Source organism: Syngnathus scovelli, chromosome 14, assembly GCF_024217435.2.
Source record: "Syngnathus scovelli strain Florida chromosome 14, RoL_Ssco_1.2, whole genome shotgun sequence".
In the NCBI taxonomy this organism is placed as follows: Eukaryota; Metazoa; Chordata; class Actinopteri; order Syngnathiformes; family Syngnathidae; genus Syngnathus; species Syngnathus scovelli.
The window spans coordinates 8,591,310-8,614,946 of NC_090860.1; the positions used below are offsets into that span (position 1 = coordinate 8,591,310).

Below are 23,637 nucleotides of genomic sequence, written 5' to 3' on the forward strand. Positions count from 1 at the left end.
GTGTGCTGCTTTCAGGCATATTAAAATATCGAGGCTTAATTCAGCAAATTGTTATTGTTTGATAAGAATAAGATTCTTTCCGGTGAAAAGGGAGGAGGGGAGAGAGAGAAAGCTTGTTGTGCAGATGCTACAAACAAACACACCTTTCCAAATGGACTCATCCTGCGTTGACAAATTGCCATTCAGGAAATTCAACATCGCCTTTACAACGATTTAAAATTTATATAGGGAAATACTAAAAACTTTTTCGTCTTATTCTTCTCATTTCATGCATGTTGTTATCTGCATATAGGCAAATGTGCAACAGATGGCTGGCAACTTGACACATATAAACACAGAAGAAAATATTTTGTAATATCATACATGTTTTTCCAACATTATTAACCATTGGTGCTCCTAAGAAATAATTGTACGTATATTAAAGCCATGATTCAATAAATCATACTAAATGTGAATTTAGGCGCTGCAGAATGAGGCTTAAAGTACAGCATAAACAGACTTGAGGATTTTGACTGAAGCACTGACTGAGTGCCAAGGATTTTTTGGGAGTATTTCCATCTCATATCCAACTGATGAGAAGCAACATCCTGTCGCTACATGTGGGGAGGAAAATATGATATGCTACAGTTATGCAAAAAGATTACACGGTAAATTAATACCCATAACACTAAGATACTGTAAAATACATGTTTATTATTGTGATTATAGTTTGCAGTGGCGTACAACCGCCCTTCATCATACTCAAAGTTGATTTGACTAGACATGTAGCTAAATGAGTTAACCAAAACATTAATCTCTCAGCATTATGTAATAAAATTTGACAGCACTGCATGCAGCAATTGCATTAATAAACATATTGATATCAAGTTGCTCTACCCTCAGATTTTATACTCATTGCAGTTTCTTTGAGGATTAACCATGATGCCATTGTAAATTAAAAATAGTAATTTCATACAGAAAAATACAAATACTAAACACAAATTATTAATTTTTTTGCCAAGATTGACTGAAGAAAAACAGACAAACTGATTTGCAATCAATCAATTCTTTGGATTATAACATCACATATTGTAGCATTTTTTTAGAACAACAATTGAACAAAAGCTTCAAATGCACATTGTTTTATTTAGATTTTTTATTTTATGTGTTTAAGGACATCCAAACTTTATCATCCAAATTCTTCTGGGTCGAACAGCAAGAAGCTCCACAGTCAATCATGGTGCAGATGATTTTTGCCGGTAGTATGGGATATGGTGCAAGATCCATCCAGCTGGGGCCAGCAGAGCCGCAGCAAACACACAGATGGCCAACACAGATTGCTGTAAAGTCCATTTAAAAAACATGAATTATATTTCTACTAGGAAAGTAACGTCCATGTCGTGAGTTCAACACCTTCTTGAAGGATGACTCGTGCACATGGCAATCTCAAGTTATATTTTCTCATTCACTTTTCAGTCTTGATACTTTGGTTTATGCCACATCGCACTTGCTAACATGGACCAGGCATCTCTGAGGACAGATCGAGGCTTTTATTGTGGCATCAACAAGCGGCTGCTCAGTTTCACTTCCATCAGGATCTCTTAACTTTCAACTGAATAAAACATCTCCTTTGCGCTGCCAGTGAGCTGGGAAGCACACTTTGCGTGACTTCCTTGCATCACAGACCATAAAGTGCTCTGTAATGGACTGACTTTGATTGGCTGACGTCTTAATTAATTAATTTTTTTAGTTTGAAAAGTAATAGTTAATTAAGCAATAATAGTGTGAGTCCTACCACTGGCCCGATCTTGTCTTTAGGTGGCTTGTGCTGGATGATTGACCTGTAATCCTGCTGGAAGCCTTTCATCACTTTGGAGCCCCTCTGTGAACATGCCTTAAGAGCGGAGAACATTTTTCTGCTCAGCTCAGGTCACTCTACTCTACTTGGGACAAAGTGTTGCTTTTGACATTTTCCCCCACTTCCCGTGAGATTGCGGGAAGACACACTTTGATGCAATTCACAACCCTCATCCTGGGAGGAGTCAATTCCACAGCCTTGTGTAAATAAATATACTGGACAATTTCTCATCAGGATGAGATGGGGACATAAGATAACATGATGAGGGTAAATAAATAAAATAAAATGGTCATGTTAAAAAAAAATCTATGGAACCAGAAAAAAACAAACATTGATTTTGGGATAAAATGTTATGGTGAATGTCTATTATGAGAATAATTTTGAATAATTTTAAAGAGCATCTGCCTGCTGGACTGACTCGTTCTGCAAGAAGCGAAATGCAGAAGTTTTTGATACATTTTCAGTGTTGCTTTGTGGTTTTTCTAGAACAATAGTATTTTATAAGTATATAATAATTAGGAATTCTTTCAAAATGTAGCAATAACGCTTTTGCCTGTATTGTGTCTCCTGTGTCTCCCTCAACTGGACATTAGAAGAACTACAACCAATTAAATGACGTGTCTATATGAACATGTCGTCCTCTAAAATACATATTTTATGTAATGATATATAATCCGTATAATTCTTTAACGTCTACACATGTTTTAATGATAGCGTTCGATGATCTCTCAGTGTCGCTCATTTCAATCTTATAAGAAACCAAATTAAATTTGTATTGTATTTTAACTATATTTTAGGGCCTCCAATGTCAGCTATAAATGGACAATATTATTGTATGCAGTACTGTCCAGAATAAGTAAAAGTTAATTTTATTACTACAAAATGAAGTCGCGAGAGGGCGCTCGTTCCTGTCTTTTTGCACAACCTGCAGAACATTGACTGCGTTCTGGCCTGTCATTAGTCGACGTTGTTGAGTGATGCCAAATAAAGGGAGAGAGAGGATTTTCAAAACAAGAGTTAGGTGGACAATGTAACAGTAAACTTCCCTTCACAAATTTTGCTGTTATTTCTTGCAATAAGTAATATATAACAAACACTTGAAATTACTTTGATCACGGGTCTCTATTTTTTCCCAGTGAAAAAAGATGCATTACGCTCACTTTAATTTGAAAGTCTAAAACGGACTCTGAATGTAATTTTATAGACGAACTTGAAAAAGGGCAGCACTGGGCCATAACAACCACCCAAGAAGGCTTTGAGCTACTACGAAGGAAATAACAAATAACCAAACTGAAAACAAAACGATCCAAGAATATTTTTAAACCACAACTAACATCGGTGCTTTACCCGAAAGTCGTTGCAAGTGGAACCGGAGTGTTGATTGGAGATCAAATGCGGACGCTGACGTAGAGTCGCGCGTAACGAGCTGAGTTGGAAAAAGAAGGTGTTGAGCTGCAGTTTTTTTTCCCCCTCTCTCCCTCTGCCAGGGACAACTTGGGTCGGAGTGCAGCATTTTTAGTCAAAGGCAAAGCGAAGATAAAGATATCAGCCATCTACGACTACCACCCACTCTGGTAACCTTAATAACATGTTATTTGTCTTGTAACGCTTACATGGCACAGCGATCGCGGTATCAAATCGCTTTTTGTGAGGAGCGAAGTACATAGCTTACCTTTAGCCTCCTGCTCGAGATCTGCCACTAATAACACGACTATGCTCCACCGGAGTCCCCTCTTTCGTTAGATTAGATTCTAAACAATACTTCTGAATTCAAGCCAGCTACCGACTTGAGTCGCTTTTGTCGTTCAAGCACTTTTAAGCGAAGATTCCGCTGAAGCGCCATAGCACCTCCTCCCCTCCTCGCCCCCATGAAGCGATACTAGCTCAGCGTTGACGTTAAGCTAACAAAGCCAAATCAAACCATTGCATTATGTTTAAAACCCGACTAGAAATCAATATAATCTTTTTGTGATCAATTTGTTGATCATTATCGTCGCATATGTGTACTTTGAGAATCCTGCTCTGTGATGCTTTGCTTGCAAAAATGGTGTTATGATTTGATTGCTGCAGATAACAGTTTATTGGTTTGTTATAGTAGTACTTCGGTGTGTTTACAATTGTTAGATTACGTAATCTGTCATTTCAGTATACTCTCCACGTTTTCCTTTTAAGTAATGTGCCTTTGCATTCAGCTAACGCAGTGATGTCAAACCTGAGGCCCTGGGGCTAGATCTGACCCTCTATGCCATTTTGGTGGCTGTCAAAGCTTGCCACAAGTTTCACTTCAATTCTGCCCTGCCACACGGAATCAGTATTTTGGGAGCCCAAGTTTGATTTTTATTTTATTTTATTTTATTCCATCAACCAGCATCACAGCCCCACTTCAGGTCTGGCATAGTGTTTTTGCATCTTTGTATGAATATTTTTTTTTTCAAACATTTCTATTTAGACATGTTAGTTCCACTTTCCCAAAAAGAAAAGTCTTTTTTCATTCTACTTATGACATATGTTCCTGTTTACACAAGAGATGTTTGTTTTGCTTTTAGTTCCCTTAACTGTACCCATTGTGAAGCAAACAGTGAACTAAAAACCAAGATACATATTGAAGTGTTATTTTTGGTATAATGTTCCACCCCCTAGTGATTACACATTTGTGCTATAACCAGCCCCTGATGGCTACCATAACTACAGTGTGGCTTATGATGAAAACAAATTTGACACCCTTTTTCCAACACCATAGTGAATAATTATTTCCATGTTGGTGTGAACATCTGCTAAATGTGTGACTGTTGCTGTCATCTCGGTGAAGTGGCGTGGATCCCAGAGAACTCTCACTGTATAAATCCTGTGACTCCTCAACATTTATTATGTACTGAATGAAGGATAAAGCCTTGTCAATGTTGAAGGTTAGAAAGGTGCTTTTAAATCACTAGTCAACATGGAAGTTCTCCTGACTAGGTTAAGCATTTGCGTCAGCCAGTTTAGAGCCACATAATGACATGTCATTATTGGAATGACATGCTCACATGTGCATGACTGGCATGAAAGCCTACGTTTGCTTGCACGTACCTGCCCTGGAGCTTTTGAACGAGTCAGACTTTGACCCGACTTATCTTTTTTGTTGTGCAGCAAGGACTGAACAAGATGCATTGACTCTTTATTTAAAAGATGCACGCATCGGTTTTGGCAGCTGGACATTGGCTGGCAGACTTTGTTTGTCAGGTCATTAGACTAAGCCTCGTCTCGTACTTTGCAAAGGTCACCAACACTGGGTGGTAGGCCGCATTTTATTTTCACAAGTAACCTTTTCGTTAATTTGTTAATTAATGTTGGTATTATTTTCCCCTGATTTTATAATCGGCACACCTCTAATTTGACATATGAGATAGACTATGCTGCCACTCCCACTTAGGTTTATCCACACGTGTTTTTTTGTTTTGTTTTTTTTATTCACTGAACGGCATCAATTGGTGCATTTAGTTACAGTGAGGGTCATAGTGACTGTGCACTTGCATTAGCACACATTAAATCGATTCAAATCAGATTTTTGTTCACATTTGGAAGACGCAGTGACACACTAAGGACAAACGCAAAACAATAGTCGACAGAATGACAGACTATCATGAGTTCCAGCCGACAGTCTGAAAGGAAATCAGCTGACAAAATCCGAATGTGTAGTGGTGCTTGACCCAGTGTAATCCACAGACTGCCCACCATGAGTCATCGCTCTGGACACATTGTATTTCCTTCTCTCGCATCCCGTGTTTATTCTAGCGGCTTCTAATTCCTCCCGTTTCCTGTAGCTCTTATGACGACGGCGTCTGGCATCATTCAGATGACCCCATTTGCCATCTTACTGTCAAATGCAGCCCTGAGATGAATAATCTGTAGTCTTCATTTAAATGTCTTTGACAATCTTCCTTGTCAAGTGTCACAACATTAGGGACAAAAAAAAAAATCACACGATGGAGCAATATGTTGATTAAATACTGTAACTTATTTACTGGACATATTTGTTAACAAAAGTCTTCTCAAACATTTTTGACTATTCAGCAATGCCTTGCCTCGAGAAGAAAAAATATTTCTCCTAAACATTTTCAGACCAATTTAGTAAAATTAAATTTCCCGTGGAACATTTGCTCCTTCTACACTACATCCATTCCATTTGAGGGCGACTTATTGTTTTTCTTTGGCAGTGGCAGACGTTGGTATAGTGAAGGTCACGGTGACAGAATTATGGTTTCCGCTTACATTGCTTATTATGATCCTTTTTAGGGTGCCTATGATTGTATCAGATATCCCAGCAGTCTATAATCTCTGTGGAAAAAAATAAGCTTTGTTAGTCTCTATTTTAATACGCTTGCAGGGTTGTCATGGGTGGGACAATTCAAAGTTCCACCTAAATGTCACAGGAAAAGCAGACCTTTCACAATTGAATAAAAATAATACAGATTTTGGTTATTCTTTAATAGGTCTTCCCCCGTGGCAAAAGCTGCCTCGGACTCTGTGCTTACCTGCCCTAATTGTTGGGTCTATAGTGTGTGTAGACCGACTCTGTACTGTGGTTTGGCGTTGTGGTCCAGTTACTTCAAAAACCGGGTGGTTGCCTTGGAGACTAAACAGAGCTAGGCTTTCCTGTAAAGATTCTGCTGCTTAATGAATGTGGTCAACTATTTGTCAACATAGCCATATTATTCAGCGTAGCGAGGATGGGTCCATTTTTATGTTATATCATTATCCCTATATGTATATATATATTTTTTTTATCTGCATTTATTTTCAAATTTTTAATTTTTCAGATTTATGGCAGTTGCAGATAGGTAAGAAGACTTGGAAACATACCCTGGTAGGGGAAATCCACATAAATGATTAATAAAGTGACTTGACTCCTATTTAAATAATACATCAATCGTGTCCTTGTAGCGAGCATTCTTGTATCGAACCGCTCAGTCGGAGACCGGCTCATTTTTATTGAAAGCTATTCAGAGGAGTGCAGCGAGGTGAGTGCCTTGAAAGGTTGCATATGTCCATGTGTGTAAAGAGATGTGGACGGGGGGTGGGGAGTGTCTGCTGTCACCTCTCATTAGGGACGTGTAGTCCAGCACTGCCCACCCCCAACCCTTCTGCTCCTCTATGGCACTGCCCCCTGTCTCGCTCCGACGCGGGGCTCAGCACTGTTTCAGTCTTGAACGCAGGGCAAGTGCCTTAATTCTCAGCTTAATAGAACATGTCAGGTGGGTGCTTTTTGTTTAATGGTGTGAGCCCAGCAGCTCCTGCGAAGAACATTCGCTGTGCTCGACAGTGCTTTAACATTGCTCCTGCAATGCAGTGCAAATTAAATTTGCTTCACCCGCTGGTGTAAGTTAAAGCTGGCAACGTTGAATATATTTCTGCTTTGTTTTTATCCTCCTTTGAGAATCCCCCATTCCCGTTTGTAAACAACAATATGTGTATCTCACGGCCTTCCTCTTATCTCCCCCATATTTAAATTCTGTTTCTAATTTTGTCCAAATGAATTCCCTGTGAAGATATTTCAAGCAGCCTAATGAAATAAAGATCGAGCAATGTTTTTCGCAGCAGCCCCTTCCACTTTGACTGTATGTTGAATAGCGTGAAGAAAGAAAAGAAAGCAATGAGCACCTTACCCGGTTGAATGCTCAGGACGTGTTGGGCGGCTCGCTGATCCACAGGCGCTGACACAGTGATCAATCGCTATGGCAGGCTGAGATAAAACACATCTATCAATCCAGTTCTCTTTTTTTCTTCTCATTGAGGAATAAGTAATTGCTGTGTCGGTTGACAGTAATTCTGTTTGTAATGAAGCACACTGGGGCAACGTCGCAGATGATGCAAATGCAGCAGTTGTAAAAATAGCATATAGTAGATGACAATAGTTAGCACTTAGCAAAACATAATTGATGAAAAAAAAGGTTATTTGCCATCCAGATAATAATAATAACCTGCTTGTATTTGTTTCCCTTAGAATTACTTAAAATAATTTTCCAAGACCTTTCCTCCCTTTCTTCATGATTGATATTTTGCAGCATACAACCTAATATTAATTGTAAAATGTCCAATCGCACTTTTCTGCAAAGCCTTAATAGACATAAACCACAATAGTTATTCCTATTAGTTCACACTTGAATGTCTACAGTTGAGGAATATGATAATGTGCTTTGAGGGAAATGTTTGTTTTGAGGTAATCCCGTTTTTTTTACCGCTTCACAAACTAAAAGAGACCACAAATGCAGAACTAAATTGTGGTACTTGCTTATTGCATCACTGGTGTTACAAATGTTTCCTTTTTTTTTTAAACCGCTTTCGTGTTATTTTTATGCTTCAAACCGAAAAAGCTACCAAACGTCTGCGTTTCATTTGTTGTTGACTCTCATTGCAACACTTACATTAAGCCCAGTCACGCCTTTTTAAAAAGCTTTTAATCGCTATTTTTAGTGTTTTAACAGATCACTCCGGCTGAAAAGGTGCCAAAGATAATATAACTGCTGCTTTGATCAAGCGCCGAAACATTGATCTTTTCAAAATGTCAGCTCGTTTTTGGGCTATCACTGCATGGGTATTTACACTTTTTTCCAACTCAGTCTTCTTTGATACAAGCCCCTCCCTTACTTCTACCTCCTCCTCTGTCTTCCAGACGTTTTTCGACATGGCAGGCGGGCCTAGGGGCTCTGAGAACTCTTCAGAGGCTCCGTGGCGAACGCACGACTGAGGACCAAAGAGGAGAGCGCCGCCGTCGCCTGAGCAGAATGACTCAGCAAGAGGGGGGACCCCCACGTAGCAAGTGAAGAGACGTGAGGATGGGTGCCAATGGATCCAGCTACCCACACTCGTGCTCCCCGCGCATAGGAGCCAATGCACAGACGCAGCAGACCTTTATTGGTAAATAGAATTTACATAAATTTGCACTACAGTATGATTCTAATCTACATATATCCAGTAAACATTATTGGTTAAAACATATAAGTGTTTCTATCGCTATTTTTCGAATACATATTCACGATATTATCTCAGTGTTAAATAATTCAGAATTGCCTCTGACGTCTTTCAACCATAACCGCCCGTGCAACCTGAGTTCCACAGAGACAAAGACCATTGTATTGCACACGTATTTTTCCACCTGCAGCTGTTATCAGACTCCTGAACGATCCTCGCAGTCCGTAGTTGTTCAAGTCAATAAGATTCCTTGACGGCAATCTGAGGAATTTGGAGCCAGATAAATCAAGACTGATGTTTGTCTCTGGTTAAGTCCATGTCTCAGATTGCAAGCTGTTATACAACACAGTCGTGGTGCAAAAAAGTGCTGATGGTGTGATGATTTTTATTCGTCCATATTTTTTTCCTCAGAATTGAGCAATGTATAGATTAATTGATTATCACTCTTCTTCCAGTTCAGAAAATGGATGATTTAAAAAAAAAAAAAGAATATTTTTCCTTTGCCATTTGTGATTTTAGCAAGCATCATGGAAGTTGAAAAATGAAACCAAATAAAATGATGTGGTGAGCCAGATTTGGCCCCCGGGCCTTAAGTTTGACACCTGTGTTCTACACACAGTCGTTGAAATAACAGCCACATCAGGGTTTCCCCAACTGTACCATAATGCGCTTCACTGTTATCACGATAAAAATCTTTGATTTTGAAGTCTTTTCTTCATTTTGAAGTGCCACGTAATCACGTTTGCTATTTATAGGGACTTTTTGATGTGTGTCTTACATTGCGTTTGAGCTCCCTGCTAGGAATCTATGAGGAACCCATTATCATAGGAGGATAGGTAATTGCGCAACGCTAAAATCCCCTTTTGCCTAAGGCCTACATTTCTTGGCCTCGGCCCCATCCTGCTGTGGTTCATGTAAGGAAACGCTGTTTAGTACTCCATAGAGTCGCTCACTTAAGCTGGTCTGGCTTACAGATGATACACTGCATTTCAATTATTACTATTGGGGTCATACTGCTTGATTTGGCAGAGTTTCTTTCTCAGCCATATGAGTCCCCCTCATGCCAAAAAAAACTGTCAATAGTTTGAATTATGAAGCCACAAGTGCTCAAATGGGCTGATAATGGTAGAGGTGAACACAGAGGCGAAAGTTCACTTGCTAATGTTTTTTTTTGCAAATAACAGTTTGGACCTGAATGTGCTACCCGTATGTTAATGAAAGAAGAACGCTGCAGTGATTGAAATTAAATACGAAAAAAGGAAATACATTTTAAACCAATTATTTTATATTATTTTTGGAAATAACTGTTGAACCACAATTTTAGCATGTCAGATTTTTCTTTACCATTGAACGCAATCTATTTCTGCTTTGCTAGCGGCGTCGACTGGCTTTTTAACTTGAGAGAGAAAAAAAAGGCTGCTGGATGTTAGCATTGCATCCCTGTTTCACGGTTTCATGTTACACGTCGAGACTGAGATGAAGCTCAAGTGTTTTTGCTTGTGTATTCCTTCTAGGGACCTCATCCTATTCACAGCAGGGATATGCTTGGGAGTCGAAGCTTTACAGCCTGGAACATGGCCACGAGCGACCCGCCGACAGGAAGAAGAAAAGCCTTGGCCTGGCCACCCTTAAACGGCGTTTCATCAAACGAAGAAAATCCAGTCGCTCGGCGGATCACGCCCGGCAGATGCGCGAGCTGCTGTCCGGGTGGGACGTCCGAGACACTAATGCCTTGGTGGAAGAATACGAGGGTACGGCGGCCCTCAAGGAGCTGAGCTTCCAGGCCAGCCTGGCACGAGCCGAGGCTCCTAGCTTGCCTCGGGATCTGGCTGCCCTTTATCAGCATAAGTACTGCACTGACGTGGACCTCATCTTCCAAGGGACTTGCTTCCCAGCTCATCGGGCCATCCTGGCCGCTCGCTGCCCCTTCTTTAAGACTCTGCTCTCCTCATCCCCCGGCTACGGAGCGGAGGTCCACATGGACATTGAGACAGCGGGCATCGATGTGCCCATGTTCTCCGCGCTGCTGCACTACTTGTACACAGGGGAGTTTGGTGTGAGCAGCGCCGAGGATTCCAGGCTACAGAATGTGGACGTGCTGGTGCAGCTCAGTGAGGAGTTTGGCACGCCCAACTCTCTCGAAGCAGATATGAAGGGCTTGTTTGACTACATGTGCTACTACGATGCCCTGTTGAGTTTCTCTTCAGACTTTGAAATGGTCGAGAGTTTCAACGAGCGAGGCGCCGGCGCGCCGGTCGCTGTCCCGGGAGGCGGCGGAGGACCAGGCACCCCAGATGAGGACCTTCGAGCTCACAAGGCTATCCTCTCTGCACGCTCGCCTTTCTTTAGAAACCTTTTGCAGAGGCGCATTCGTACAGGGGAGGAAATGACGGAGCGCACGCTCCAGACTCCGACCCGAATTGTGCTGGATGAGTCCATCATCCCGCGCAAATACGTGCAGGTGATTCTCCACTGCATGTACACAGATGCGGTGGAGCTTGGACTGGTTCTGCGTGGTAGCCCCTCGACTGGCAGCCTCGGGGAGGTCCAAGCCTTGGTGTCAGGGGGTCGGGGGGCCAGCACACGCACAGAAGAGGCAATGGAACTCTACCATATTGCTTTATTCCTGGAGTTCAGTATGCTGGCACAGGGTAAGTTATGATCCCATTAACAGCGCACATACGTACAAATAAATAATGCACTCTCATGTCAATATGTCATTAACCACTCACAAATTTTTATCATTTGTATGCATGCTGTATTTCATCCCAGACAGTTTTGTTAAAAACTTTGTGTCTCAAACGTGCATGCATTGAGGGCTTAATATTAATATTCCAACCTTCAAGGCAGATTAATCACATGTTAAAATATTCCAAGTATGACTTCTGCTGCCCAGACTGCTCGACAGTTTGCCGTCACAGGTCAGAGGTGTTCAAATTTGCAGCAGCTTGAAACAGAATGAAAATAAGTGATTCTGTTATCACTTAGCCATTGTACTGTTATCATCTTTTTTCAACTCATATTTTGATGTAAATTACTATCGCAATACTATTGCACTATTTTATATTGGGAACGACAGCCCAATGCGTCTTTTTAAGTCAAAGCTCTGAAGACAGTTGAACTTCTTACATAATGGCCTCTACAAGTTCATTTATGCCTGAGAGAAATATTTAAAAGCACAGAGTTAGCTCCGATACAAAATCTGTCGACTACTGGCGTCGGGCGGTCTGATGTAAACAAACGCAGTCAGCTGATCACACACCATCTCGCACCCTGGAGATGTGCTGTCGCTGTCAGTCTGACAGCTTTGCCAGTGAGCAAGCAAATGGTGCCATCCGACACAGCTCCCCCCCCAATTCGGAGGGTATTTTTATCTCGCCTCCCTCTCCCACTGAGCTGTGCAGCACTAATCAGTTCCCATGAAACCTCAGTGAGGAATGTGGCAAGATAGTTGAGGTTCGCCCCTGATGTCATCCTGTCCAAGTTGCCTTCCTTGTCTGCTTTGCAGCTTCCTGTTATTCCCGTTTTGAAATCCCGTTTTTTAACACGTCTTTCGCAACAGCCCCCCGAACACCCTAAGGTGTCATTTTAAAGTCTGTCTGTGGTTTGACTCTAAAATGAATGGCGGCAGCTGACATGGCAAGAGTGTGATTCTGACTTTCTCCATTACACTCCAACTTTCTCCATAGCTGCTGTCTTTGGAGTCGATGTCAAAATGATGACTCCATTGTTGAGTGGCAGCCCAGATTGGATTGCGTCCATTGGGCCAAGCTATCAAGAGAAAATAAAAAGCCAACGTCACATTTAAGAATTACTACTAGTGGCATTTAATTCCTACAAGTTTAGCGCCATCGTTGGTGCCAACCTGATTTAGAGAAATACGGCAAGCATGCATAGAAGGAGCACTTTTATAAAAATAAAAAAAAATAAAAACTCTTACACACAAGAAACTTGTTGCAATGATGACGGTCAGGAAAAGTGGAGTCATTCATTTTAAACAGTCTTTTCCTACACACGCATGACATTCTAAGTTATGTTGTCATATTAAAATAGTTTGATATAGGGCAGTTGTGTGAGTGTTAGTGAAAATATGCTGATGTAGCTTTTTTTTTTTCTTTTTTTTTTTTAACTGTGCCAGAAGATGACATAATGACAGATGTCAGGCCGGCCGGTTCACACAAAATAAAATGTTGGCTCTTAGACCAGACTGAAGCAGTTGGAGGTTTCAAGGGGACACTGGGTCTTTTCAGGAGGCAGCAGGGAGATTTATTTCAGGAGGCAGACGAGGAGAATATCCTCTCATCTGTCACGCTGTCGTCGCCATCCCATTCCGCCGCTGTCTGTTAGCGTTACCGGCATGGAGGTGTTTCTGCAGCAGCTGAGCACCATCATCCGTCATTATTTATCCTCCAGACATGTATCCCTTTATGATTTCAGTATTGCAGTATTAAAAGCCTTATTAATTTTTCAAGTGCCCTGCAGAAAGGGCTGATGTGGTTTTGTTCTTTCCTTTCGTTGGCCCTCACCGACCATCCCGCCTTTTGCTTGCGGTCGCTGCCATTGCTCGAGCGATACTCGCATGTGATTTACATTCACCGGCTTGTTTACAAGCCATCAAGTGCAGCCTCCATTTTAAATGTTTTTCGCGGTTGTGTGCTCCATTAACATGAAGTGCCGCATAATAACAAGTAAAGGATTCAGCCAGTGGAATCGTGTGAGGGGTTAGCAACTGCGGAGAGTTCATATTGGCTATAACTGTGAATTTTAATTTTCAAGTTATAATAAAAGCACACTCTCTTAAGATGGAGGGCTGCTGTGAATTTTAATGGGCAGACGTGAAGCTAAGCTGTTTACATTTGTGCATGTGTGGCCAAGGATGCACACAGAAAAACTGAAGAAGACAGACGGCAGAGAAGATAGTCAAAGACGCAGCTGGCGGGGAAACTAGAACAGTTAATTTAGTTTATAGCCGGCTAAAAGGCAAAGTGCCATTGCTTTTTGTTTGGCTTTTCCAAACTTTTCGGGGTCCCCCCCCCTCTTCTTTCTAAACAGCTGTTTCTGTAACTTGCTGATAAAACTGAAAATGTGCTACAGCTTATCCTTTCTTTGTAAGAACTGCGTTCATTTACAGAAATACATTTTAAACCAAAAGTATTGGAACTGAAAGGAAGAAAATGGAGGACCACTTCCAAAGTCTTTTTCTTGAAAGTGGTAGACCTCTGATTTGCTTACATTTCAAAACTACATATTTGGCCTCAAATAATTTGGCCGTGTCACATTTACTTAGGCGCCCAAGTGTATTCATCGTGTTTTAAGAGCGGGCAAAAAAAGAACCACATCAACCTCTCAAGGCATTTTTGTGGGATGGTGTGTTGCCGAGTTAAACCACTACCTGCTGTTCTGGTATGCGCTCTGATTTAAGAAACAGCAAGGAGGATGTGGAGGTCAGTTGAAAGAGACTCGCTGAGTGTGTGAACGTGACGGGGAAAATCCTGACGTGGACCTTGTTTTACCTGAAAATCTTCCCCAATCAAAAACTTGATGACGTCAAACTTGTCTTTCTTCTCACATTGTCAGGCTGCGAAGACATTATTGTGGAAAGCTTGTCTCTGGACTCACTGGTGCCCATCCTCAAGTGGAGCTCGCAACCGTACGGCTCCAAATGGGTGCACAGGCAGGCCATGCACTTCCTCTGCGAGGAGTTCAATCAGGTTGTCACCTCAGATGTTCTCTATGAGCTCGGCAAGGAGCACTTTCTCAACGCGCTCCAGTCCGACTACCTACAGGTGAGCTAACGGAGCCGCTCGCTAAAATACAGCAGTTAGGAAAATAAAACAGCTTCTGGCAAAACAGTTGAGGTGAAATGTTGTAATCCAACTACACTAGCCAAGCTGGCTTGCACCTTGCTGGAACACTGTCCAAACATGTTGCACTGTCACCTCATCCTCATTTAGCAGCTGTTTTTTCCCCCTTGACAATATATGACCTCCTTGTCCTGATAATTATGTTGTCTCCCTGCACCCTCCTCCTCCCCCCCTCTCTCCACCTCTTCGTCTCATTTGCAGGCCAGTGAGCAGGACATTCTCAAGTATGTTGTTAAGTGGGGCGAGCAGCAGCTTATTAAGAGGATGGCAGACAGGGGTAAGATAATACACTCTGTAATTATCCTCCGAGCACAGCCCCCAATGATTCTGAGAATATTTCACACTTTACTAAAGCCTTCAAGATATATTTAAAAGCATATCAAAACACTGACAAAATTTCAAAATGTTGTCCATATCTCACCTCAAGTCAGCTTGGATAAGCTCAAGCTGACTTGTAAATGATCAACTCTAATTTTAACCTGCAGTAGTCATCGCAATTAATTTGATGTGATATAATTTACTTGTGTACTAAACGTGGCTGTTCATGTTCATATTTGGGCAGAGCCCAATCTGTTGAGCGGCACAGCCCACAGCGTCAACAAACGCGGAGTGAAGAGGAGAGACCTGGACGTGGAGGAGCTTAAGGACATCCTTTCCCCTCTACTGCCCTTCATCCGGACCGAGCACATTTTGCCCCCGCACAGCGATGTCCTCTCCGACGCGGTTAGTGTTCCTTTCGGGTTTCTGCGTGGCTGCATCATGGTTAGGCTTATGCCTTGTTCTCATCCACAGCTCAAAAGAGGTTTGATAAGCACGCCTCCGTCAGACATGTTGCCGACGGCCGAGGGGGGGAAAGCCAATTCTTGGTTGAGGCAGAAGAACGCCGGCATCTACGTGCGACCTCGCCTCTTCTCTCCTTACGTGGAAGAGGCAAAGGTAGGACACTTGATTGATTGGGCTGTCAGATGATGGCACACTGTGTTACTTTGAAAGCAGCCCTTGTTGCTATGCTCACTCAGGAATTCGATTCTCTAGCAGTTTTCATATTTGCCTAATGAACTGTAGCTGAGTCTATTTATGAACATGCCAAGATTGGTTACGAGCGTGTCCTTCAAGTGTCAAACGTCTGCACTCTGCAATTCCAAGCTCCCATTTGCCTTTTTCCGCCTCAGTTGGTGCTTGATGAAATGATGGTGGAGCAGACTGATCTGGTGCGGTTACGACTCGTTCGCATGTCCAACGTCCCAGACACCCTCTACATGGTTAACAACACCGCGCCGCAGTGCTGTCACATGGTTAACCATCAGCAGATGACCGTTAACTCGGCCGCTGCTCCGTCAGTGGTTGCCAATGAAATCCCAGGTAAGGGGAAACTTCCAGACTCATTTGCAATAAGTACACTTTATTAAAAAAAACACGTTGCAAGCATAGAATTTAAATTCTGATGTCCGTCTTGCAGTGCCGCAGCTCTCGGTAGTGAAGGAGATGATCCGGAGGCTCCAGGAACTCAGACACACAGAGCAAGTGCAGAGAGCGTACGCCCTCAACTGCGGCGAGGGCGCCATCGTCAGTTACGAGCTGCAATTGCGAGTCCTCCGGGAGTTCGGTTTAGCTGACGGAGCCACGGAACTTCTACAGGTTAGTGAAAGGGAGAGAAATTGGCAGACTGCAGAAATTCAAGCAGATCACAACACAGGTGGCACAAACCCTTTTTTATCTTTTCAGAACCCGTACAAGTTCTTTCCCGACGAGCGATTCGGAGACGAGAGTCCGATTCTGGCTCTGCGCCAGGTGGGTCGATGTCGTGTAAACAGCAGCCCAGCTATGGATAGCATGTTCTCAGAGCTGGAAGGCGTGGCGGGTTTTCACTTGCCGCTGCCTCCCCCGCCTCCCCCGTACCACCCCCCTGCTACACCCAGCCACGCTCAACTCAAAGGCGCCTGGCGACCCCGCATTCCCTTGCCGACCCCCACCCGTTCCTTCTCCTACCCCTGCAACCGCACCCTTAGCCAGCGCCATGCGGCAGCCAAGCATGGCGGCTCGGACTTCTCCTCAGTGCCCAGACCCCAGCCCCCAGACTGCACCGAACCGCAAGCTATGGGCCGAGCCTTGCTATCCGAACAGCAAGCGGTAAGTGTGTCTGTTCTGTCTTGAAGAACAGGTGAGATGTTTCAAAGACTTAGCTCGGCCCTGTCTACTCTATTACAAATTTTGCCCGTTCATGTTTGGATCACTTTTGAAAAATATCATCACAAACGTTCCTCTTCTGTTTCAGATGGGCATGGAGCCAGTGAGAAGGGAGTTCATGCCCGACATCGCGTTAGGTGTCTCAGTCATGTCGCTGAGGGAGCAGCACATAGCAGAAATGGACCGGGACAACCCTCACAGCCCCGTGGGCCACCCGGGCCTTCATCTGCCCCACGGCCCCTGTCCTTCCGTCCGCCACAGCCACAACCATGGCCCCGGGCACGGGCACTCCTGCAAGAGACACGCCCCCGATCCCAAGCTAGAGATGCAAGCAGAGTTTCCCGACCTGTACGACTTCTCCCGTCGACCTTCATCCCCGGCTCCCGCACACACTCTGTCCACGTTTGCGGGACCGGACCTCTATAGCCACAGCTGCGCCCCCTCGGGACCCTTTACACCCGTTTACATCACCGACGCTCAGTCCCAGGGACACGCACAGGGACGGACTGGCCCAGACCCACTACGGCTGGATGTCCTCGGTATGAACCCGCAGAGGCACGACGCCGTCAGCCCCTCGGGGCCGCAGCCCAGGATGGTCCACGCGGCGAGGGCCCGCTCAAACGAGACGGATCTGACTCACGGCTTGGGCCACCTGCGCTCGCACAGCGGAAACATGGACGGTTACGAGGACAGAATGGGTGGACCTCGAGATGCTCCGGAGGAAATGGTTGTTGTTGGGGAGTCATCACAGCCTCACAGAAACAGTGTCAGCGAGGACATGGCCAGAGACCGCAGGTCACCCAGCAAACCTGACTACCCGTACAAAAAATCTGCACTTTAACCCCAGCAATTGAATTAAGAAAAGGGAATGACTGACAGCCCATCGTATTGAACGGTCAAGCACTAAATACATGTGTGTGTTCAACAAAAAGCACGTGGAAAGGCAATTGCTATTTATTTATAGGATGTCCTTTTTGTCCTAACTCTGCCACTTGACTCCATTCATCATCACAGAGTCGAAGGCCAAAGTATGCATCTCGAGGTCACCTGGATCCTTCCGTGTGCTGATTTGTCCGTTGAGTCAGAACATTAATGTAGCTCATTCGTCAAGTGGCCGTCAAGACAAAGACGCCCTTCATGTTGATGATGGCCTGACAGGATTGTCCATTCACTAAAAGCCACGCAGTCTGGTGTAGGAGAGCATTGTGATCAAAACTGGCTTGTTTTGGTTTTCTGTAGCATCCCATGCAGCTAGTTTCCACCGTTGCTGAGCAGAGCGCACATGCTCATCTTTCCGCGCTCCTTATAACTGCCACGTCCAAACAAACAAGACATTTCCAATCGAACACGGTTCACTTAGAAGTGTATTATTTAGAATCCAACCATATTTCTATACCACTCACTAAATGTGGCCACTATTGCCGTGCGTGAACCAACTGCTTATATAGACCACCGTTCACACTCACATGAAGCAGCCCAGGAGTCCCGATAGCATGAACCTCAGATGTAAGAAACCTAAAACGGTAGCAAGCATGTCTTCTTACTGGTAAACACACACACACACACACACACAAAGGTGTGGTGACAATCTCAGTACTGTACTCGCACATTTCCAGCCTGGTCTCTCTGAACATATCAGAAGGAGCACAGCAGGCTGTGTGCTTACGCTCCTTCCTCTTAATCTAATAGCATCAACTAATCAAATCTTGAAGCCTTAACCAATCCTCTGAAGATTCCATTTCAGCTACCTTCAAACTCAGTTCTCAATGATGTCATTCTATCTCAAACCACGTGTTAATTCACTATTAAGTGTTTCCCAACCGTTATGTATTTTACATCAGATCAATTTCTTCCACCAGCAGGAAGAGCATTTCATTGTTCTACCTGTTACTAGACGTAGATGAACTAAAAAATTGAATGAGCTTAGAAATGTGGTTGGGAATCACTGAACTAATTGACTGTTCTCACTATGGACTGACAACCATCCGGCCTCGCGCAGTCAGCGTTTGTAGCTCCAAAACCATGCAAGTCCACGACTGAAGCGCACAAGCCAGCATGAGTCATTTTTTTTTAATGGGGGGGAAAAAAAAGGAACAAAAGGAATCGCATGAAGAAAAGATGCTGGCCTCCAGTGCGCTCCAGTGGGGAAAAATTGTACATAACCAATCAAGCACCACTTGTTTGTTTATGGTTCCTATTGCATTGAAGTGGTCGTTGTGTACTTTGTCCTGTCATGAAACTCGCCGCGAATGTGCTGTAAAGATTGTGTCTCAAAAAGATTTCCTTCGTAAATGTTCTGCATTTGGGGCAATTTGCCCACTATTGTAGGTTGTGTGAATTGTCATCTTTTTTTTTTTCAAGAAAACCTAATTGCAAATGCAGAACTAATTTTCCCAGCTTGCTTCGTGTCAGCAGGGGGAAAACACTAAACTTGAGATTCCTCATGTTCATTTTGCGTAGTTGTTGACTTTTCCAAGAGGATGTTCCGTTGACTTAAAGTGGTTGTTTTACTCTTTGCTGTAGCGAGGTCAGTGCCTTCCCTGCCTGCAGCTGGGTTTTTATTGTAGACCTTGATGTCTATGCAAGCTCTTTTCTACCAGCTTACCAGCCTGCATCAGATAGTTGTAGCTCCTTTTTTTTGTGTATATAGATGTTATTTAGCACATTTTGTTTTTAGTTGAATATATGAAATGTTGTGTTGGATCCTCACAGGTACGTCGTACTTGTCTGGCATCTTAGAAATTAATGTTTGTAGACTGATTGCATTTAGTTTCACTGAATCTATTTTTCTACTGGCACCTCAAAAGGTGTGCAACAGTGGTCCTCAAAAATAAACTGGTTTGATATTATGAAATAAAATAGTCACATTTTGTCATTTGAAAAAAATTACTCAACTTTAATTGCCTAAAGAACAAATTTCCTAATAAACAGCAGCATGTCTTCAACAGACTTTTTCCAAGTATCCAGTGTAGAAACAAAACAGATCACAAACGTATTAATCAAAAACTAGCTTCAAATTTGAGGCATCTTGAACAGAAACAAATGTGCTTCCAACATTGCACTTTTTCTTCTTCGACAATGGCAAACTTTTCATGGGAGAAGCACCACAAGACTGTAGCACTTCAGTCACTGGTAGCCCTTGTTGACCTTACGCTGCTTTTTAGCCTGAAGCTCCTGGAAAAGCTCATATACAGCTTCCGCAGTAACTTCCTGAGGGAGACAATGACTGGATCAGCAGACAACAACAGGAGACTCACAGCAAAACTAGAGTCAAATCCAGTTGTTAAACTAAAATAATTATTTAAAAATATATATATATTTGGATTAATTCAACTTAAATTTCAACGGATGGGCTTGGGCATCCATACAAATGAGGTCCTCACCTTATTTTCACCTGCACATTTGTGAAATAATGCAGTTACTGCAGTAGCCATCTCGTTACAACCTAAAAGAAAGGACGTATGATTAATAGGAGCACACAAATATCAGTGTAGCCACAGAGAAAAATTCTCACCGTAAATGAACTCAAGCTGCTGGACTCTGTTCATAGAACTCGTCAGTGTCATCAGTGGATGCTTTCCAAACGGCTTGTCCAGGCCTCTTTTCTCGTAGGCCAGAAGTGAATCGGACAGGTCCATGAGGAAGTGAACCTGTGCGGCTACGTAAGCCCTCTATGTGCCACAGGCAGGATAAAAGCATTGGAAAATTCACAATTTTGATAAGCACAAGTATAAGGGCTAGTCCAAGGGGTGGGCAAACATGTCAATTGAATTGAGTGAATTATAAAAAATAATAAATAAATATATAAATCAATAGAGTGAATTGTAGAAAAATAAATAAATAAATAATGATCATAAATAAATTCTCAGGCCAAAATATTATTATACTATTGCTTTGTGGGTCATACTTTGTGCACCCCAGGGCTAGTTTGATGCTGGTGACCCACCTTGCAGCTTGTACAGGTGCACAGCAAAGAGCGCCACGTAGATGGCCAGAACACCGCACCCTGTTGAGGCCGTGACACATGCAGGGACTGGAAATGCTTCAGTTTGCAGGCCACCGCGTTGGTCTCCCTGGGACAGTCTGTCATGTCCTCGTGGCTCCGCTTGCGAGGAAAGCTCCTGCTTGGCGTTCCCTAACGTGAGACAGTGAGTTATGATGCGACACGGTTGCTTAAAACACCAAATTCATCCAGCGAGGGCGAAATGATCAGGCGGCGAAAATGAGCGGTTTACAGTAAAGCTGGCCTGTGAAGCGCGGCCAAAGCTGTCTGCAGAGACACAGACAGAGGGGCCTTGTGGGTCATGTCTCCTCTAATTACCCAAAAGGAAGCCTGTCACGTTGCTCTTCTGCGCCATCAAGTGGCAAGCTCGAGCCCACAACAGAGAAAACGCAGCAACGCTGCACATCTGCGCCGATTCCGCACGACACGATCGTGCCTTTCAAAGGCTTCCACATCACACAGGAATATATATATAGTGTAATTGCAAGTACAGTATACACTTGCCAAGTACAAAAAGTACTGTGTACATATGTTCATGGACATGTACTGTATTGCTCTAACATGGGCTAAGAAAGAATTGAAACCTTGGGACGATCATAAACAAAAGGCCAACTGTATTAGATTCATATAAAGTTAGCTAAAATGATGTTTGTGAAAGTAAAAGTGGCCCCACCTTCTGCTCAAGACTGGTGGAAGGTTCTTCATGGCTAATTTCACTCGATTCCAAAAAGTCCTCTTTCTTTGTTGCTTCCTCTACGGGCTCATCTTTATGCTCCTTTTGCTCGGGTGAAACTGAGAAGGAGACAAATGCATAAAGAACACGATATGTTTGCCACTTGGGCGTTTGTTGCTGTTACCTATGAAGGTGAATTACCTGAAAGGTGAGCAGCATACGTCCATAAGAAAGGAGCTTTGTTCATGCAATCCTCGCACACCATCTCATCCAGTTCCTCCACTTCGCAGCGCAAATGCTAAATGGAATCAAAACAGTTCATATTTAGTGAAGTGTATTTTTTCTTAACAGAGCTATTTATATTTTATTTTGAGTGCATTTTTGCATTTGTCAAGAATAAGTAATACATACCCTGGTATGAAACCAGTCCTCGCAGATGACACACTGAATCATCTCATCGTTGATCTGTCGAGAAATTACTTCAACATAGTAAACACATTCAAAGCAACCAAATGCCGGTGCGCAAATGAACGAATGGGATACCTTGTCCTCCTTATCTGGAAAAGGCCGGTCGCAGGAGCAGTAGCGTCCAGAGAAGTTGTGATTGTAAAGGTTTTTGGAGTTTTCCTTATCTTTGGCCTGTCAGAGTAAATGATCACGATAAGCAAAGTACAAAAAATATTTTGAGGTGCTCATCACTCATTGGCCATTATGCACTTGGCTTCATTTCTAATTTGTGTATGCAATTAATATATTTGCCTACTCAAATTACCTTGAATAATACAGTACTTGTATTGAATCCCATGCAATTAAGCAAGCATACCTAATTTTGTGAACCATCAGTTTGAAAATTAAAGAAAATTCTTACCGGAGTGAGTTTACACTGGAAATCTCCAAACTTGCTGTTTCCACAATCACAGCGAAAATTTCTGTCGCGAAAAGCAGGGAGAGAAACTTGTTTACGGTCAGCGAATACAATGCAACTACCAAACTGATTTTAGTACATTCAAATATTTTCTATACTGTATTTGTTCGCACAAGATAGTTCACTTCAACACCATACCTTTTGGTATAGAGTTCAAAGATGTCATGTCCATCGTGGCATTTGTTGGCACAGGCTAGGCAGATGCCAGCAGGCTGCGATGCATCTGGTGTGCAAGTGTTGCATGCAAACACAGCCTGCCTCTTCACATAACCCTGCAAGAAAAACGCACATAAATATAGCTTACATACAAATATGAAATTAAGTTCAATAAGTGTATTTTGCGTGCGCAAATTCCTTTGCATGGGTGGAAGACAAAAGACACGTTACTTACACGTGAGTAAGAGCAGTTTTCCGAGTCGCTTCCCGCAAGTACGCAGAAAATCTCTTCCAGTTCCTCTCCATTTTCAAGGAAATCGTCAAGTTGGGAGTCCACTGCCTTTGTCGCTGCCATGATATGAAAATGCCGAGAAGAAAACGAGTCGGTTAAGGAGCTGGAGTTGGCGCTAAACAATGTTGCAGTTCCGGGCGGGAATTTGGAGCCAAAACCAAGCGGCGGAAGTGACGTAATTGTATGTTTATTCGGTTGGATTTATTTCAGCATATTCTAATCAGTTCAGCCTGGAAGAGTTTAAACTAACTATTTGCGGTCTACTGTTTCTCTATTGTTTCTCATATTAAATTATTCATTTCTTTTTGTGATTATAATTTCTTATTTTTCCTATGGACGTTGCAATAGTCTGCCAGCAGAGGGCGTCAAGACTTGATTTTTTTTGTTTTTGTTGTTGTTTCTTTCCCACCAGTGGTGATACCGTACAATTAAAGTTTGGTTAAAATTAATTAAAATAAAATAAAATATCTTGCACAATTTTGATTCATTTTGACGTGCATATTACCATATTCAAATTTTAGACTTTGCTCTCGTAAACATTATGGTGGGAGTCAAAACTACATGATTTTGATTTGATTTTTGTTTATTTCGGCAAGTACATAAACAATACAATTTTTACAGCTTCGTTCATGTTTTACATGACTTGTCCCGTCCCATTTTCACACTGTGGTGAAGGATGTGTATATGAAATGAAATTTATATTTCACTGTTTTTGTTCACTGTAAACTTAAATATATTAATATATTGGA

At 42.8% G+C, this 23,637-nt stretch overlaps 2 protein-coding genes and 1 long non-coding RNA gene across 4 annotated transcripts; 1 reads left to right on the top strand and 2 right to left on the bottom strand.

Annotated features, from left to right (window-relative positions):
- Nucleotides 1-673: 673 nt before the first annotated feature.
- Nucleotides 674-3,866, bottom strand: LOC125980687 (uncharacterized). Its single transcript, XR_011088069.1, has 3 exons — nucleotides 3,510-3,866; nucleotides 1,775-3,263; nucleotides 674-1,319 (listed from the first exon to the last, which is right to left on the bottom strand). It is a non-coding gene; the product is annotated as an uncharacterized lncRNA (long non-coding RNA).
- On the top strand, nucleotides 3,257-19,698 carry btbd7 (BTB (POZ) domain containing 7). Of its 2 annotated transcripts, none has more exons than XM_049740106.2 (11): nucleotides 3,257-3,411; nucleotides 8,490-8,734; nucleotides 10,303-11,439; nucleotides 14,366-14,574; nucleotides 14,854-14,929; nucleotides 15,215-15,375; nucleotides 15,445-15,588; nucleotides 15,825-16,014; nucleotides 16,112-16,290; nucleotides 16,378-16,782; nucleotides 16,928-19,698. In XM_049740106.2, the coding sequence occupies exons 2-11, from the start codon at nucleotides 8,653-8,655 to the stop codon at nucleotides 17,678-17,680; spliced, it is 3,336 nt and encodes a 1,111-aa protein (XP_049596063.1). In that variant the 5' UTR covers nucleotides 3,257-3,411; nucleotides 8,490-8,652; the 3' UTR covers nucleotides 17,681-19,698. The 2 variants fall into 2 exon arrangements, with proteins under 2 accessions (XP_049596063.1, XP_049596064.1); XM_049740107.2 differs by lacking the exon at nucleotides 3,257-3,411 and adding an exon at nucleotides 8,043-8,411.
- An 8-nt stretch (nucleotides 19,699-19,706) lies between these two features.
- On the bottom strand, nucleotides 19,707-23,054 carry ubr7 (ubiquitin protein ligase E3 component n-recognin 7). Its single transcript, XM_049740108.2, has 11 exons — nucleotides 22,832-23,054; nucleotides 22,579-22,712; nucleotides 22,384-22,444; nucleotides 22,059-22,154; nucleotides 21,927-21,980; nucleotides 21,717-21,813; nucleotides 21,516-21,634; nucleotides 20,786-20,974; nucleotides 20,354-20,510; nucleotides 20,223-20,284; nucleotides 19,707-20,049 (listed from the first exon to the last, which is right to left on the bottom strand). Exons 1-11 carry the CDS (start codon nucleotides 22,949-22,951, stop codon nucleotides 19,966-19,968), a joined length of 1,173 nt encoding a protein of 390 aa, XP_049596065.1. The 5' UTR covers nucleotides 22,952-23,054; the 3' UTR covers nucleotides 19,707-19,965.
- Nucleotides 23,055-23,637: the final 583 nt, after the last annotated feature.